The sequence below is a fragment of the Cheilinus undulatus genome, linkage group 12 (genome assembly GCF_018320785.1).
Source record: "Cheilinus undulatus linkage group 12, ASM1832078v1, whole genome shotgun sequence".
Taxonomy (NCBI): Eukaryota; Metazoa; Chordata; class Actinopteri; order Labriformes; family Labridae; genus Cheilinus; species Cheilinus undulatus.
This window is the reverse complement of record NC_054876.1, coordinates 32212638-32228610: the sequence shown is the minus strand read 5'-3', so window position 1 is coordinate 32228610 and position 15973 is coordinate 32212638. Positions and strand designations below refer to the sequence as shown.

Here is a 15973-nt window from a genome sequence, read left to right as displayed (position 1 = left end):
ATATATGAATATAGAAATCACTGTACTGTGTGATGCTGAGAAATGCTGCAGATGTACTAAACGATTCAGATCCTTGTTAAAGACTCTCCCCTCTTTTAATACAAGTTAAGCCTCACTGTTCCGCTCCTATTTGCTGCATTTTTATTGTGTTGATATTGTATTGTTGATTCATATTTGTTCTTTTGTTTGAAGCTTGTACAGCACTTTGAGCATTGATTCAAATATGCTACATAGGTGCATTTCAAAAATCATCATAAGGTTTTTTTTTTTTTTTTTTCTGTGACTCAATTCAAGAAGTAAAACTATTTATTCAAGAGTCGTCTCATACAAAGCAAAATATTTCAAGACTTTTTTGTTTTAATCTTGATGATTACAGCTTACAGCTCACAAAAATCAATAATCCATTCTCAAAATATTAAAACATCACAAAATACCAGTCCAAAAAATTATTTATGATACAGACGTGTTCAACTTCTGGAAAGTTACGTCCATTTATGCTCTCAGTAATTGGTTGGAGCTCCTTTTGCATGAATTACTCCATCTATGCAACGTGGCCTGGAGCCAATCAGTCCGTGGCACTGCTGGGGAGTTATGAAGCCCAGGTTGCTCTGATAGAAGCAGTTGGCTGGCCAGTCAAACACAGTAAAACCATGACCAGCCAACCAGTTTCTGTGAGTTTTGGCTTCACTGTGAGCATGCTTCGATTCAGCACTCTGAGAACAGCCTGGCCTTTCAGCAGTGACCTTCTGTCGCTTACCCTCCTTGTATAGTTTGTCAATGATTGTCTTCTGGACATTTGTCAAGTCAGCAGTTTTCCCCATGATTGCAGTTGTGTGTACTAAACCAGAGTGAGAGAATGAAGGCTCAGAAAACCTTTGCAAATTATGACTTTTCCACAATATACTAATATTTTGAGATAGTGGGTTTTTGTTTTTTGTAAGTTGGGAGCCATAGTCATCGAGGTTTAAACAAAAAAAAAAATCATGAAATATTTCACTCTTCTGGTTTCCCACCTGTATTTCTTAGTGTCAAACAATACATCTGCCCTATTTTTTAGTATCACACAATACATTCATTCATACATTTGTATATATCTAATGACCTGAGATAAATGGTCTGAAAATTTCCTTTCATGATCAACTTTTCAATCTTCAGTTCAGGGCATTTCATTTGTATCATGTCGTCTTCACTGAGATGGGACATTAAATACTACCTTAGACTACTGAGGCATCATTACATGAAATCATGTACAATTTAAAATGTCTATAGTTCATATTTCACTAATGAATGTTCATAAAAACAGCCAAATCCAGCTAACATTAAAACCATTCACAGTCTACTTGTAAAACCTAACAACTGATATTTACAACTGTTCACTATGAATAGTTTAAGACATGTGCCTTTGCCCTAACACTGCTTCATCTGTTTGCATGATAGTGTTCCTTCAGGAAGAAAGTTATTCTGGCTGTAACATAAACAGAACTAAACTCTCTAATTATTCTGGTTCAAGGCCAGAAGGAAAAGCGTTTATGAATGGTGGGGTTTATAATAAGGGATGGTTTGATTGTGTAGTCAGTGTTTCAAACAGAATTGTGTATCTACTGCCAGCCCAACTGGGGATGCAGGCCTGGCTGGAGGGGGAAGGGGTTTCCTGGTCCTGGAGGGTAGTTGGTGAAAGTGTTGGGCTGAGGGGGAAAACTCTCCAAGGCAGACGTGGGATGAGCCTGGAACGAGATAAGGAAAGTAATTAGGCTTTATCCACCTGACATTCAAATGATTTCACTATCAGAGCATGGCCTATCTGTGTGTGCATGTCTGTATAGCTACCTGCAGTAGGGCAGACTGCATGCTCGGGTTGTGGAGGCCACCAAGTGCAGCAGCAGCAGGAGAAGCCGAGGGAGAGAAGCCTGGTACTCCAGGGAAGGACAGCAAGCCGGGGAAGCCGCTGCTCCCTGGAGGCTGGAGTCCACTGCTCAACCTGTAACACACACAATGTCATCAGGTAATAAATTCTCATCCAGACATGTGATACAATAGTGAAATTACTGGTGCCAATTACTGATATTCTAATTCACAAGACAAACGGTATTCTAAAGCAGTGGTTCCCAAAGTGGGGGTTGGGACCCCTGGGGGGGTCTCAAGAGACTAAGAGGAGGCCGAGAGATGCCTTCCAAACCCCCCCCCCAAAAAAAACCCCCAGAGTATTTCAAATGATTTTAGAATGTATATTTTACCCATTTTTGTGGAAATGTGCAGACAATTGGTTCAATTTAGAATAAAAACATGTTAATTTGGTGATATTTATGCTGAAATCACAGTAATGTTTAAAAATCCTTAAATTGTAAGTTTGTACAAGACTATTATTGAATTTGCACAGCTGTGTTCGACTATGTTGAACACTATCAACTATGTTGCAACTACCCTTAGGGACAGTTGGGATCCACTGTTATTTTCACCATTAATTTGGGTGTCGTCGCCTGAAAAGTTTGGGAAGTCCTGTTCTAAAGGGATATCCCTGGAAATCTGACTCACTGCATCACCACACGATGACACTTTGCTGTGGCACTTGTAGTGGAACTTAAGTACCCCCACAAAAAACACTCAGATACAGTAATTTGACTGAACATAATTAGTTACTTTCTACCTGTTTTTTTTGTTTTGTTTTGTTTGCATCTTTATTAAAGAGATAGGACAGTGAATAGAGCCAAAAACAGGGATGAGAGAGTAACATGTGGTGAAAGAGCCACAGGCCTGACTTGAACCCGAGCTGCCATCGTAAATGGACCATAACCTAACCACTTCGCCCCTGGGAATTGTTTCAATGCAGCTTTGTCAAGTGTCTACAACAAAATACTTCTCACAGCGATTAATGGGAGCACTTAAAAACTGGCTGCCATGACTCAGGAAGTTGGCAGGCTGGGCTAATAGCCATTTGTAATGGGCAGATCCTGAGGAGGGCTAATGCTATACTGGATGATCCAAATCTCCTATATCAGAATGAGTTTGAGCTTACCCTCAGGCTAGCGTTTCAGGGCCTCTGTGAGGTAGACTAAAAGACTCATTCATTTATCACCTCTACCTTTCACATTTAGTAAATGAAAATTAGTCCGTATGTTTCTCTATTCTACTATACACTCTTTGCAAAGCTACATCACACTTTAACTTAATTGGTAGTAATTTCTATATTGGTATGAGCTCATCTGGCCATACTGTTGATTTTGTGTATTGTTCTATATATTTAGTTCTTTTTATCGTTTTTATTATTTCTATATTTTTTTGTAACATCGTTCTCCTTGCGTATGCGGTCTTATGTGTGCTCTGGATACAACAGTAATTTGAGGGACAATAAAGAATCTGACTAATGATTTCAACTGGAATTCTAAAGCATGAAATTGCAGTTAAAAATAAATGGGGCTCTCACTGCCATTTTTATTTCATATGAAGTGTGAAGTGAGAGCCAACACTGGGCAGACCTCTTGTTAGCTTTGCTCAGAGTAAAGGACAGAAACAGCAAGCATGGCTCTGTCCTATACTGCAATGTATCTGATATATAGCAGAACCTATTGAGCGTGCTTATTAACCCCTTGTATGTTATTTTTTATAAAATAAGTTGAACACTTGAAATGCCAAATAGGTTGGGGTTACTATTCCAGAGATTATCTGATCACTATCCAGACAACCAGTGACAGTCTTAAGAAATTTAGAGCTCTTATCTTATCAGTTAAATACAGGGCTCCTAAATGCTTTTAAAAATCAGGTTTAAGACTTTTAAATACCGGAACTGAAAACATTTAATACTATGTTCTGCACGATAAACAGTCAAAAATGAAAGATTTTTTGGGACACCAGACCAGGGCTGAATGAACTGTTTATGAATTGTGTAGGGCATAAGACATTTTTTGGTCATAAATGCCTAGATTTGATGATTTCTGGCACATTTATCAATATGTCCTATGGTGATATTTAACACATTTTTGAGGCTGTGCTGCGTGGATACTGAACAGTTGACTGTTTAAAACCAGAATAATGATTTTTGTCAGTTAGGACCTGTCAAAATAAGAGCAACAACTTGTGAAGGAAGATGACTAAGGTCGTATAAGGTTGGCTAGAAAACAAAATTGGATAAGGACGTCTCAGTGCCTTAAAAATTTGAGACCTTTCACTCTTAAAAATCTCACTTTTTAACTCCTTTTTTGGCCTTAAATTTCAAATGTGCAGGTAAAGACTATTTAAGACTTTTCAAGGATCTGCAAGGACCCTGTAAATAAATAATGTGCCTACAATTTCATAACTATAGACCTAAATGTGTTTCTTTAAAATCTACAAGTGGTTTGATTATTCAGTATAATGTTAAACTATATATATTTATATTTCAAATTAACTAACAATTATCTGATGTAATTGTAGTTTTTTTTTGTTACACTTTTGTTTACAGTCCCATGCATTCATTGTAAAAATTAGAACACAGTGACTTACTTATAAGCACAAGCAATCTAAGAGCATGAAAATATCAACAGTGGTGTGGCATCATGTTCTTGCAACACCTGCTCATTCAAAAGATAGCATGCATAATATATGACTGACAGTACTGGGAGTTGGTAAGGAAATCAGACAACTCAGACCAAAGTCTATGTCTGACACATGTCTGAGGAGCAGCAGCTCCTTGGAGCTGGACTTTGCTCCTTGTAGAGGCAGTGTTTCCACTTAGCATGTAAAACGCAAAGCGGAAAATTATTGGAGATGATTTATGATGCCATTTTGCTTGAAAGTGGAAATCACGTGTGAGCTGCCTTACTTAGTACTACAGCACAACAAAGATTGGCAAAGAAGACCAATGCTAGAACTCAATTATTGCTGTTTTCTTCTGCTGTAGACAAAAAAAATTCGGTTTGAGGAAATCTATACGAGAGTACTCACTATATTTAGGTTATCAAATGAAAACTTGACTCTGTAAAATCTTACCCTGGTTGGAAGTTAGAGCTGAATGCCGATGCAAATCCTGGTAAAACTGGGGATGAAGATGGAACTCCAGCAGCAGCAGCAGCAGCTGCGGCGGCGGCAGCCTGCAGCGGTGCCACTGATGCTACTGTAGACGGAGTTGCCCCAGGTAGTCCCATGAATGAAGACAGCACAGGGCTACCTGCACCATGTCCTCCTGAAACTCCCAATCCCGGGAAGGCAGCGGGGCTCGGGCCGGGTGGGAGGCCTGGGAATATCGAGGGGGCAGAGGTGAGGCCTAGACCAAATGGGGAGGCAGAATTGGGGGCAGCGTTGGGGGCCAGTCCTGGGTAGATGGAGGTGGGAGGATGATTAGAGATGCTGCTGGTGGGGGGAATTGCTGGCATGGATGCAGAGATGGTTGAAGGAGGGAGCGTGGATGTTAAGGAGGAAAAGGGGGAGAGGCCGGGATAGTGTGAGGGTGCTGGGCTGGAGGACAGAGCCTGAAGGCTGGGGATGGCAACAGGACTGGTGAGAGAGGCTTGAGGAGAACCTGAAGGATGTGACAAACCAAAGGAACGTGCCAAGGCAGCCTGTGCAGAACCCTGGACCACCAGAGAGCTAACGGATGGCGTGCCAGAGCGAGAGGCACCCTTGAAAGCTGAGGGCACAGGGCTGTTACTGCCGCTGTTACTTCCCCCTGAATGTCTGTTCATTGCTGCGGCCATGGCGGCCTGAACCTGTGTGGGATGAACCGGGGAAGGTTTGGGACTGGGGCCTGGGGTGGAACAGCTCGGAATAGCTGGGTTGGATGATCCATGAGGGAGAGATTGTGGTCCAGATGGTGTGTAGCTCCGGATCACTGACCCAGAGGGGTTACCTGCTTGTGGGTGTATGCCAGGGTGCGCAGATCCTAACTGGTGGTCTATGGACTGGGGAAAACCCCTCTGCTGAGTTGAGTTGGTCTGCGATAAGGGGTCTGTCCCGCTGCGAGAGGTAGCAGGAGTAGCTGGTCTGGAAACACCATGAAAAGGAGACGAAGTGAAGCCACCACTGCCTGGGACAGGAGTTCCACACGGAGTACCTGAAGGGGTGTGGGCTTTGATGACAGATGAGGGTGTGGGTGTAGCATGGCCACCAGGGGTCTGTGGCCCTGCCTTGATCACAGACGGAGAAGGAGCGGGGGAGGGAGAGGGGGCATTAGGGTTATGAGAGGGCACCATGCCGGGGAAAACTGGAGTGATGGGGGTTGTGGGAGTCGGCTGAGCGGGAGAAGCCTGGGGTTGGACAGGTGTAGAAGGGGTGGATCCATGAGGAATGAGGAGGGGCCCGCTGTTGACTCCAGGTGTGGTGATCTGTGGATTGCCTGGTTTGGCGTAACCTGCAGGCAGAAATGATACCACGGGTGAAAGTGGTTTCTACATAAGAATTTCTCTCTTTGAACCTACTGTTAAAATATATTCAGATAACAGAAAAAAGTTTTTTGATCTCTTCCTGACCAAATGTTTTTCTGCTTAAAACATTTTTTTCAATAAACAGAATAAGCTAAAACCAAGGATATTTACAGGTAGAGACACCATTTCTCACATCTAATAGAGGATAGTGAAGAAACAGCAGGGAGGAAAGCCAGAGAGCATTCCAGCGTGCAACTGATCACATAAAAAATCCCAACAATTCTAAATTTGGATTGTGTCTTCCTTTTGCCTTTGGGGAAAGTCCATAACCTTAAATTATCTGTCAACATGAACCTTCTTAACTTCTTTTACTGATTCTTCAAATATACAACTTTAGAAAGAAAGCACACTGCAAAATGATGTTTTTTTCTAGGATTCAACTATTCTTACATTTGTTTTTGAATAAAAAGTGACATTTTTTGTACTCAACATTTCTTCCAACTTCTCAAATTCCAAAAAAAGGATTTCTTTCATAATATATTCAGGCATCAACTTATCTGAAAGATCTTACTGTGCTGTATTATTCCTGTGAACATTAAGCTCCTAAAATGCAGGCCTGCTGGTAGTAACCTCAGTCTTCGAAAGTAGTATGGGCAATAGATGTTGGCCACTCTCCTTTGGAATTATCTCCCAGTCAGGGTGGGATAGACTCTCTAAAAACTTTCCTTGCTGACAAAACCTATCATTTAGGCTGGTTTAGGCCTGGACTAGCCCCTAGTTATGCTACTATAGGCTTAGACTTCAAGGAATTAGGGCGCATGAGCTTCTCTCTCTTCAGATCATATTACCAAATATCAGTAACTGTGAATCTTTGTGGATATGTAATATATGGATATGTGCAACTGTCTGCCTGGTGTATCAGGTTAACAGTGAGGTGGACCAGGATTGAAATCTATCAGACAATAGTTGGAATGGCTTCTCTGCATGTTAAAAATGCTGTTTGAAGAAACAATTTGAGTTTTTTTTATGTATTGAAAACTACATTACAGTTATTCCACAAAACGTTTAATTCTGAATTCTTTTTAAATCAATATCCTAGTTTTCTGTTGTTTAAAAACGAATATAAATTTGTTTTTGGTCTTAAAATTTGTCACACACCATCCATACCATTTTCTAGGGAAAAAACCTAAATACGAATATTTTATTCAGAAGTTGGGAGAAAAACTGAATACAATAAAGCACAAAAAGAAAAATAGTACTTTCAGTGGTGTCTTATTACTTCTTTCAGAGCTACATACCTCCCCAAAGATGTACAGTGCTTAATGAAAGTATGCACCCCCTGAATGTTTTACCTTTTTACTGATTTTATAAATCAATCATGCGCAATATAAGGTAGCTTTTATGACAAAAAGAAATATTTTATATCAAAGTGAAAACCGATTACAATGTAATGTCAATTAAATAAAATATGTAATGTACAAGTTCCTGCAAAAATATTCACTCCCATCAAATCAGTATTTAGTTGATGAATCTTTGGCTGTAATCACAGCACTGAGTCTGTGTGGATAGGTCTCAATGAGGCTTGAATGTTTGGACACAGCAATTTACTTCATTCCTCTTTGCAAAACTCAAGCTCTGTCAGGCAGCATGGGGATTGGGCGTGAACAGCTCTTTTCAGTCCGGCCACAAATTTTCCTCTGGTTTGATGTCTGGGCTCTGACTCAGAACATTCACCTTGTTGTCTTTAAACCATTTCTGTGTAGCTTTGGCTGTAAACTTCAGGTCATTTTGTTGCTGGAAAATACATCTTCTTCCATGCTGTAGTTCTCCTGCCGACTGAATAAGAACATTCTCCAGGATTTTCCTTTATTTTAACAAATTCATTTACCTTCTACCTTTACAAGCCTTCCAGAGCCAGCTGGTGAGAAGTGCCTGCACAGCATGATGCTGCCACCATCGTGCTAGTTGGGATGGTGTATACTTGGCAATGCAGTGTTTGGTGTCTGACAAAAAATAAAAAATAAAATCTTGTCTGATGGCCAAAAAGCACCACTTTGGTCTCATCAGACCAAAGAACTTTCCTTCAGTTGACCATGGAGTCTTTCACATGCCTTCTGGTGAACTCTAGTTGACATTTAATATGAGTTTTTTTCAACAGTGGCTTTCTCTTTGCTACTCTCTCGTAAAGCTTTGACTAGTGATGAACCTGGGCAACAGTTGTTGCTGCTGAAGCTTGTAACTCCTTCAGAGTAGTCATAGGTGTCTTGGTGGCCTCTCTCACTAGTCTCCTTCTTGCACAGTCACTAAGTTTGTGAGGACGGCCTGATCTAGGCAGATTTACACATGTGCCATACTCCTTTCATTTCTTGATGATGAATTTAACTGAACTTTGGGGGAAGTTCAGTACCTTGGCAATTTTTTGTTTCTATCCCCCGACTTATACTTTTCAACAACCCTTTCTCTTTAGTTGCTAGGCATGTTCTTTTCTTTGCACGTCGTAATGGTAGCCAGGAATACTGATTAATCAGTGACTGGACCTTCCAGACACAGGTGTCTTTATACCAAAATCATCTGAGAAGCATTCATTGCACTCAGGTCATCACCATTTCACTAATTGTGAGACCAGGTGGCTGGAGTCTGTTGATTTAGGTCAGTCACTTTAAAGGAGATGAATATTTATGCAGTCACTTATTTTACCTTACATATGTTTGTTAAATTGACATGACTTTGTATAAATCAGTTTTTACTTCTACATTAAAGAGTTTTTTTGTCAAAAAAAGCCAAATTCTATTGACCATGATTGATTTATAAAATCAATAAAAGGGTAAAACATTCAAGGAGTGAATACTTTTTAAAAGCACTGTATTTCAGTAGAGAAAATTGATGAGCGGGTGCTTAAAAAAAAAAAAAAAAAAAAAAAAAAGGTTTCCCAAGCAATGCGGGTTAAATGCCAGCACAGAGCATGATTCCAGATGAAAAAAAAAAAGATTGATGATATTAGTTGAAAGTTATTCCCAGTCCAGGCAGCTGATGATTCATCCACATATTTCACCAAAACAGATTTCTACACTGACTGACCAGAAAGCACAAGTAGCTGCCCACACTGCAACAAAACAACAGCCTTGAAGAATAAAACACAATTTTTGACTTCTGCCTGAATGTGGTGAATTCCCTCTGTGGTTATTTACTGGACTGATTTTTTTCCGTTTTTTGCCAATTTTCTTAACAAATTCTGAGGAAAAGGTGATAAAAATGACAAATTTAATTACCTCCTATAAAAATGAATATCGATATTTTGTAAAAAAAAAAACACATAAAAATGAATCAACATTATCAAACAGTTCCAAATTAAAGGATCAAATGCACTGCTGTTTTTCTGGTCACTCAGTGTAACTGATCATCTCCAGCAGAAATAAAAAAGCACATTCTTCACCTGATTAGGCTTGAGAAGCGCAGGTAAGCAGCATGCCAGGTAGTTAGGCAACAAGCTTCAAAGAGTCTATTTGCTGTCTCACACACACATCCCACACACACACTCGAATCATACCTGCTATTTTGTGGGTGGAGCTGTAGGGGGGAGGGGGCACGTTGGCTGTTATAACCCCTCCCATAGAAACAAGGCCTGCGTTGTTGTACGCACCTGAGTAGCAGTTGCAAACATTAACAATGTCCACCACACGTTCATACAAACACACAAATGTAAGAATCACACACAGATACAAAACACACCCCATTAATACCTATACCTGAACCAGTGCAAGATAGCTGGATTAAATATGCCTCAAAGTCGTTAAAACCACTCAAAGCAGCTTTGATTTAAGATGTTTTCAGTGTTAGGTTACTGTATCGGGCAGGAGAACAGAGTGGAAATGGGCTGTTTCTTACTTGGTGCAATGGTAGCATGTGGTCGACACGGTGGGATGGGGTAGGGCACAGGCCGATGGGGGTTGTAAGTTGAAGGAAACTGTAGAAAGAGAAGAAAACATTTTGATTATAAGCAAGTTATTTTGACAATATATAATGCAACTCAAAGGTGATGTAAAGAGATTAAAACAACTGAGAAAATAAAATAAAGCCAAAGGGGTTGACATTTTGCTTTCTGTTGTCTTTTAAAAGTCTGTTTTTATAATTTCCCATATTTGAGGCCTATCACCATTGCAGTTCTTTACAATTACAACACTGTAGCTATTTACAATGTGTAAGGGATAGGAGGACACACTTGACTCGATATGCATCACATTATAATATTGTATGATACAGTCCTTCACATCTAAATAACAATAAAGTCAGTGTATGAGTGGGGAGTGCACCATGGTGCATCCTTTATGGATTAAGGTTTCGGACATTCTAGGAGGTCTGCTTGGTGTCACCCCGCCCACACATTCCACGGCATGTCTTCAACACTTCTGTATTTAAATCCTTTTGTGGACTTTTGTTTTATGATATTGTAATATTCTGAGATTGTGGATTTTTTTTTATTTTTGTGGGCTGTAAGCCGTAATCATCAAGATTAAACAAAAAATGTCTTGAAATATTTCACTGTGCATGAGAAGTGTCTAGAATATATGCAAGTTTCCCTTCTTAAGCTAAATCACAGTAAAACTTTTTCACAATATTAAAAAAAAAAAAAAAAAAAACTCCATATTGAAGCCAGGTGCTCTTGAAGAATGAGGAGTATATTCAAAAAACAGGGGAGAGGCCACCAGGGCAATCTTCAGGCACACTCGCTCAAGTCAAGGATTTAAGTAAAAAGTCTTTAATACATCAGGGCATATCTAATAAAACAATAAAAATCACGGGGAAAGCCGACCGGTTTCGACCATGCAGGGTCTTCATCAGGGCGTGAACAAAGCACTGACACAGGTGAGGTTCATTTAGAGAATTATATGATCTGAAGGCTGAATCCACACAAGCTAGAAGGTACCAGGCTACAGAAAATCTCAGAAGGAATATATAACCCCCAATAATGGTGAGAAATTTCTCACCATTATTGGGGGTTATATATTAAAGGCTTTTTACTTAAATCCTTGACTCGAGCGAGTGTGCCTGAAGATTGCCCCGGTGGCCTCTCCCACTTTTTCACAATATTCTAGTTTTTTAGATGCACCTGTAGATGTTGAAGGGATTGATACTTTAATTCTCCTGTATTTTAGTGTCAAGAATGCTGCACTGTTGCTGTTGTTGAAAAGTGAATAAAAAACTTGAATTTCAAACAAATGAGGTTGTATAGTTACATATGCATAGAACAAAGCATATTTTGTCTCTATAAACAGTATTTGAAAACAATTATTTGTAAATATATTCAAATTGTCTTTATTTGCATGAGTGAAAACCAGAACCCAATCACCCTCCACCACCTTTCAGGTTATATAGAAATAGTGGCTTATAATGTGTGTAACTGATAACCATGTATCTATCATGCCATTATTTTTCTGATGTCCCCTGCTGAAGATGTTTGTGTGAGTATATTCAGAATTTTCAAAGCTAAATCAATATCTTTTATAAGAGAAGTAGGTTAGTATGTGTGTCATACATAAACAATAAAATGAGTGACTCAGTCATGAGACTCTTATGGAAACTTTCCACTGTTACATCATCCAGGTGTAGGACAGGTGCTTACTGGTTTGAACGGTCCGATAATCCGAGAGGCAATTCCTTTTCCATCCAGACTGTTAGAGGTGTCATCTTTCTTCTCAGCTTCTTTCTTCACTGGAGGGATTCCCTTTGGTCACACACAACAATACTTTTATCAGACTGACCTTAAGATGACAAAAAAACTATTAAAGACAATCTGGAGGGGGAAGCTTGCATTTTTGCTACTTTGATTAAAAATCGAAGTAGAGTAAATTATCTATTCAGTATAAATAAATATCTTTTAGGTCTTACTTTCTCTTTCTCTTATCTTATTTATGCTACTTACTTTGATCATATTCAGTTTACGTCTCATTTGATGATAATTTGCAAGCAATTCAACTCTTTCTAAATGATAGACTATTTTGACATACAAATATTAAAATGTGATTCTGAACTTTGTGCTTTCCACCTTTATCCTGAGTAACATGGCTAAATCATGTAGACCTCCATGATAAAATCCCAATTCCATGTTTTTACTGGGGGGGGGGGGGTTATAAATCTTACACCCAGGGCAGAGAAACTTTCAGAAAAGCTTATGAAAAATGCCAGCACAGACTTACCGGAAAGGTACCACTGACCAAGCTGGGCCTTCCTTTAGGGTATGGATTTCCTGGTATCATGCCACAGGATGATATCATGGCGACAGGTGCCTTGCAGCCAACTTTACACACCTAGTGTGGGAAGAAAGTATTAATATTTAAGCAGCTATGAGTGTGTGTTGTACAGAACGGTAAAAATGTAGTTATTTGGCTTCCAAAGATTAGCATTGCTATTTCTTAAGCCTTGTTTAATCTATTTATTGTTTTCTTTTTGCATCAGTTGCTGGTCTCTTTGGATCACACTAGGCAACGTTTTGTTCTCTGGGAATTATGATCTACCAAAGGGACTCTTCATGACCTACCTAGAGTGCAAATAAAACCTGAGGGTTAATTGAGAGAGATAAACTTACTTGCTCAAGTATCCTGCGAGCTCGCTTCTTCTCTGACACATGTATGCGAAACAGATCCTCCACAGGACGATAGTTTTGAGCGTCTGAAATATTCCTGTATAAGGGCAAAAATACAACATAGAAAAGTCACCTTGAATATTGACAAAAATAATGACTGATATTATATTACACATGAAAAAAACGGAAACACAATTTGTGAGCTTAAATTTTGAAAATGTACTCACAAAGCTATCAGTTCCAGCACAACCAGTCTGTCCTTTGAGAAGGTGAAGCAGTTCAGGATATTTGCAACTTTGGTTGTAGGGATTGCAACCATTTTCTAAAGGAAACATAACATTTACAAACACTTTGAGCCAACCTTAACAACCCAGAGAGGTGACATTTCAACATATAAATAGTGTTTTAAGCTTAGGCAGAATACAGATGTTGTGTTTTTGTTTAGGAAACTTCCCTTATGCCTATTTCAAGCTCAATACAAATAGATAAACATATTAAGAAATTTATTTAAAACATCTGTTCCTCACATGCTGCAATGCTTTCACTGCCTTGATCTGCGGCTCTGCCCACGAGAAGTACTTCAGGATCTCCATCACCTAAAAAATTTAAAATAAGTGTGAAATTTTTTTTAAAACTATCTACTTCTTTGATAAAAAAAAGGTAAAACATTTGACAAGCACTTTACTGAAAAAACCTTTTCCAACACTTAGCGAGTTTTCTCTTTTTGCCATGTGCATTAAAATGACAATTGCACATACATACGTCTGTATTTCCTCAGTACACAACAGATAAATATAAGTTATTACATATTGTTCATTTACTTATTAAACATACATTTGACATGGGTATACAGTAACACTGATGTGTAAATATTTAACAATGCCAAGGTCTTGGAAGCACTGCTATAAAAGTTTATAGCAAAATATGAATTTGTAACACCTGTCTGCAGGAGGCTTTTAGAAATTAATGTAAGAGTCATGGGAAAATTAAAAAGAAAAGATTTTTTAGTTTTATAATGCTCCAATGTTCTCTTTCAGCACCAAGACTCTTTTACTATGAAGACATGCTGCTGTGATGGCTGTGGTATGTCGTGAAAACTGTCTGGACGGTCACATATGTTGCTCTAAAACTGCTATTTACTTTTTAGCATTGATTGTGTCTTTCCAGATGCGTAGCACACGCCATAGGCCCTAATGCAACCCCATACCATCAGAGATGCAGCTGAATTTCAAATTCCAATTCATCTGACCACAGAACAGTTTTCCATTTGACCTCTGTGTTTTTTAAAATGAGTTTTAGTGCTGTTGTTGGAACGTGTTCACATATGGCTTCTTCTTTGCGTTACACAGCTCTTATTTGTGGATGGTACAGGGAACTGTACTGACAGATAATGACTTCTGGAAGTGTTCCTGAGCCCATGCAGTGACTTCCAGGACAGACTCATGCCTGTTTTTGACGGAGTGCCTCCTGAGGGCCTGAAGATCACAAACACCAAATACTGAGCCTCGTCCCTTTAGTGCAGAGATTTCTACAGTTCCTCAGAATCTTCTGATTTTATGTACTGTAGATGGTACGTATTCAAAGCCTTCACAGCTTTATGCTGAAGAACATTTTACTGTATTAATCCACAATTTTTGCCGTTTCTTGCAGACTGTTGAACTCCAGCCCATCTTTACTTCTGAGACTAAAATGATCCTTTTTTACCTAGTCATATCACTGACCTGTAGACAAGTAACCTAATTTGTTGCAAAATGTTCCTTCATCAGTTTTCACTGATATCACTTACTTTTCCAGCCTTTTGTTGCCACATCACTACTTTTTTGAGATCTGTTGCTACTACCATCAAATCTAAAATTAGCTAATATTTTTCACAACATGATAAAATGTTTCAGTTTCAGCATCTGATATGTTGTCAGTCTTCTATTGTGAATAAAATATGCGTTTATGAGATTTACAAATCACTGCATTCTGTTTTTATTTACATTTTAAACAGCGACCCATCTTTTTTGGAATTGGGGTTGTATTTGTCCTGTACTTCTTTAACATGGTTATTCAGCAGTTTTAATACAAAGAGAACCTTATCTCTCGTGGGCCCTGAGTATGAGGTGTAGTAAAACTGAGTATGACGTAATCATTCAATGAAGCCGCACACTTACCTGTTCACTGGAAAAATAGCCATGCACCTGTTCAATCGCTTTGATCCGCTGATCGGTCAGGACGCACTGAAACAAAATACATAGAAAACCAATCTTCTCTGGTTGAAACTATTTTACAACATAAAGACAGTGAAGAAACTTTAATATTTCCTGGACCCTACTTACCTTTCTTATCTCATCCAAAACAATGTCAAATGATTTCTTATCCATGATCACAGATAAACACTTTCACCTTTATGACAGTAATAAAGTTATAATTTTAAACAACTGGTACAAACTACCAGTTAATCTTTTTAAATAACAAAGATAAGGTCATTTAGGAAAAGTACATTAAAACGTCTGTTCAACTGATTCAGTGTATCTTATATTAAATTCATACTGCTACAGAAGCATCGTTAAAAACTTTAAATATCTGCAGATATGTGATGAAGCTGCATGATCCAAAATTCCGCTCACGAACAATGACTTCTAAACAAGAATCTGCCTTTCTGCACCAGATTTGTCCGAAGCTAACAACAAGCTAGCACGCTATAGCGTTCCTATTTGTGAGCAAGGCTCTGCAAAAATATGCTCGAAATGCGAAAAACTGAATGCGTGCATCGATTCATTACGATAAGATTTAATCCTGTGCTAGCGCAAACAACGAACTACTCGATTAAATGTCTGATTCATCAAATATAACCAACTAGCGTGCTAGCATCGTAGCACTCTTGTTAGCATCCATTGACAGCTGGCGCTGGGAACGTCAACACCGTAGAGAGCCCTGCAGGTGCCTGTCAGAAAATAAACAGTGTAAAACGAGAATTACAACATAAAAAGTAACTGTTAGTTCAAGATATATTTTAGACTAACATTTTGATTTTTGAACAATGTTAATAACCAATTCAATAAATCTTAGTTTATTT

The 15973-nt window shown here is 38.9% G+C and overlaps 1 protein-coding gene across 2 annotated transcripts; it reads right to left on the bottom strand.

Annotated features, from left to right (window-relative positions):
* Nucleotides 1-819: 819 nt before the first annotated feature.
* Nucleotides 820-15791, bottom strand: proser1 (proline and serine rich 1). 2 transcript variants are annotated; one of them, XM_041801595.1, is made up of 12 exons: nucleotides 15234-15791; nucleotides 15069-15134; nucleotides 13440-13508; nucleotides 13140-13234; nucleotides 12916-13009; nucleotides 12527-12637; nucleotides 11953-12054; nucleotides 10218-10296; nucleotides 9880-9972; nucleotides 4963-6319; nucleotides 1828-1978; nucleotides 820-1724 (listed from the first exon to the last, which is right to left on the bottom strand). In XM_041801595.1, exons 1-12 carry the CDS (start codon nucleotides 15276-15278, stop codon nucleotides 1599-1601), a joined length of 2388 nt encoding a protein of 795 aa, XP_041657529.1. In that variant the 5' UTR covers nucleotides 15279-15791; the 3' UTR covers nucleotides 820-1598. The 2 variants fall into 2 exon arrangements, with proteins under 2 accessions (XP_041657529.1, XP_041657530.1); XM_041801596.1 differs by lacking the exon at nucleotides 9880-9972.
* Between the last annotated feature and the right edge of the window lie 182 nt (nucleotides 15792-15973).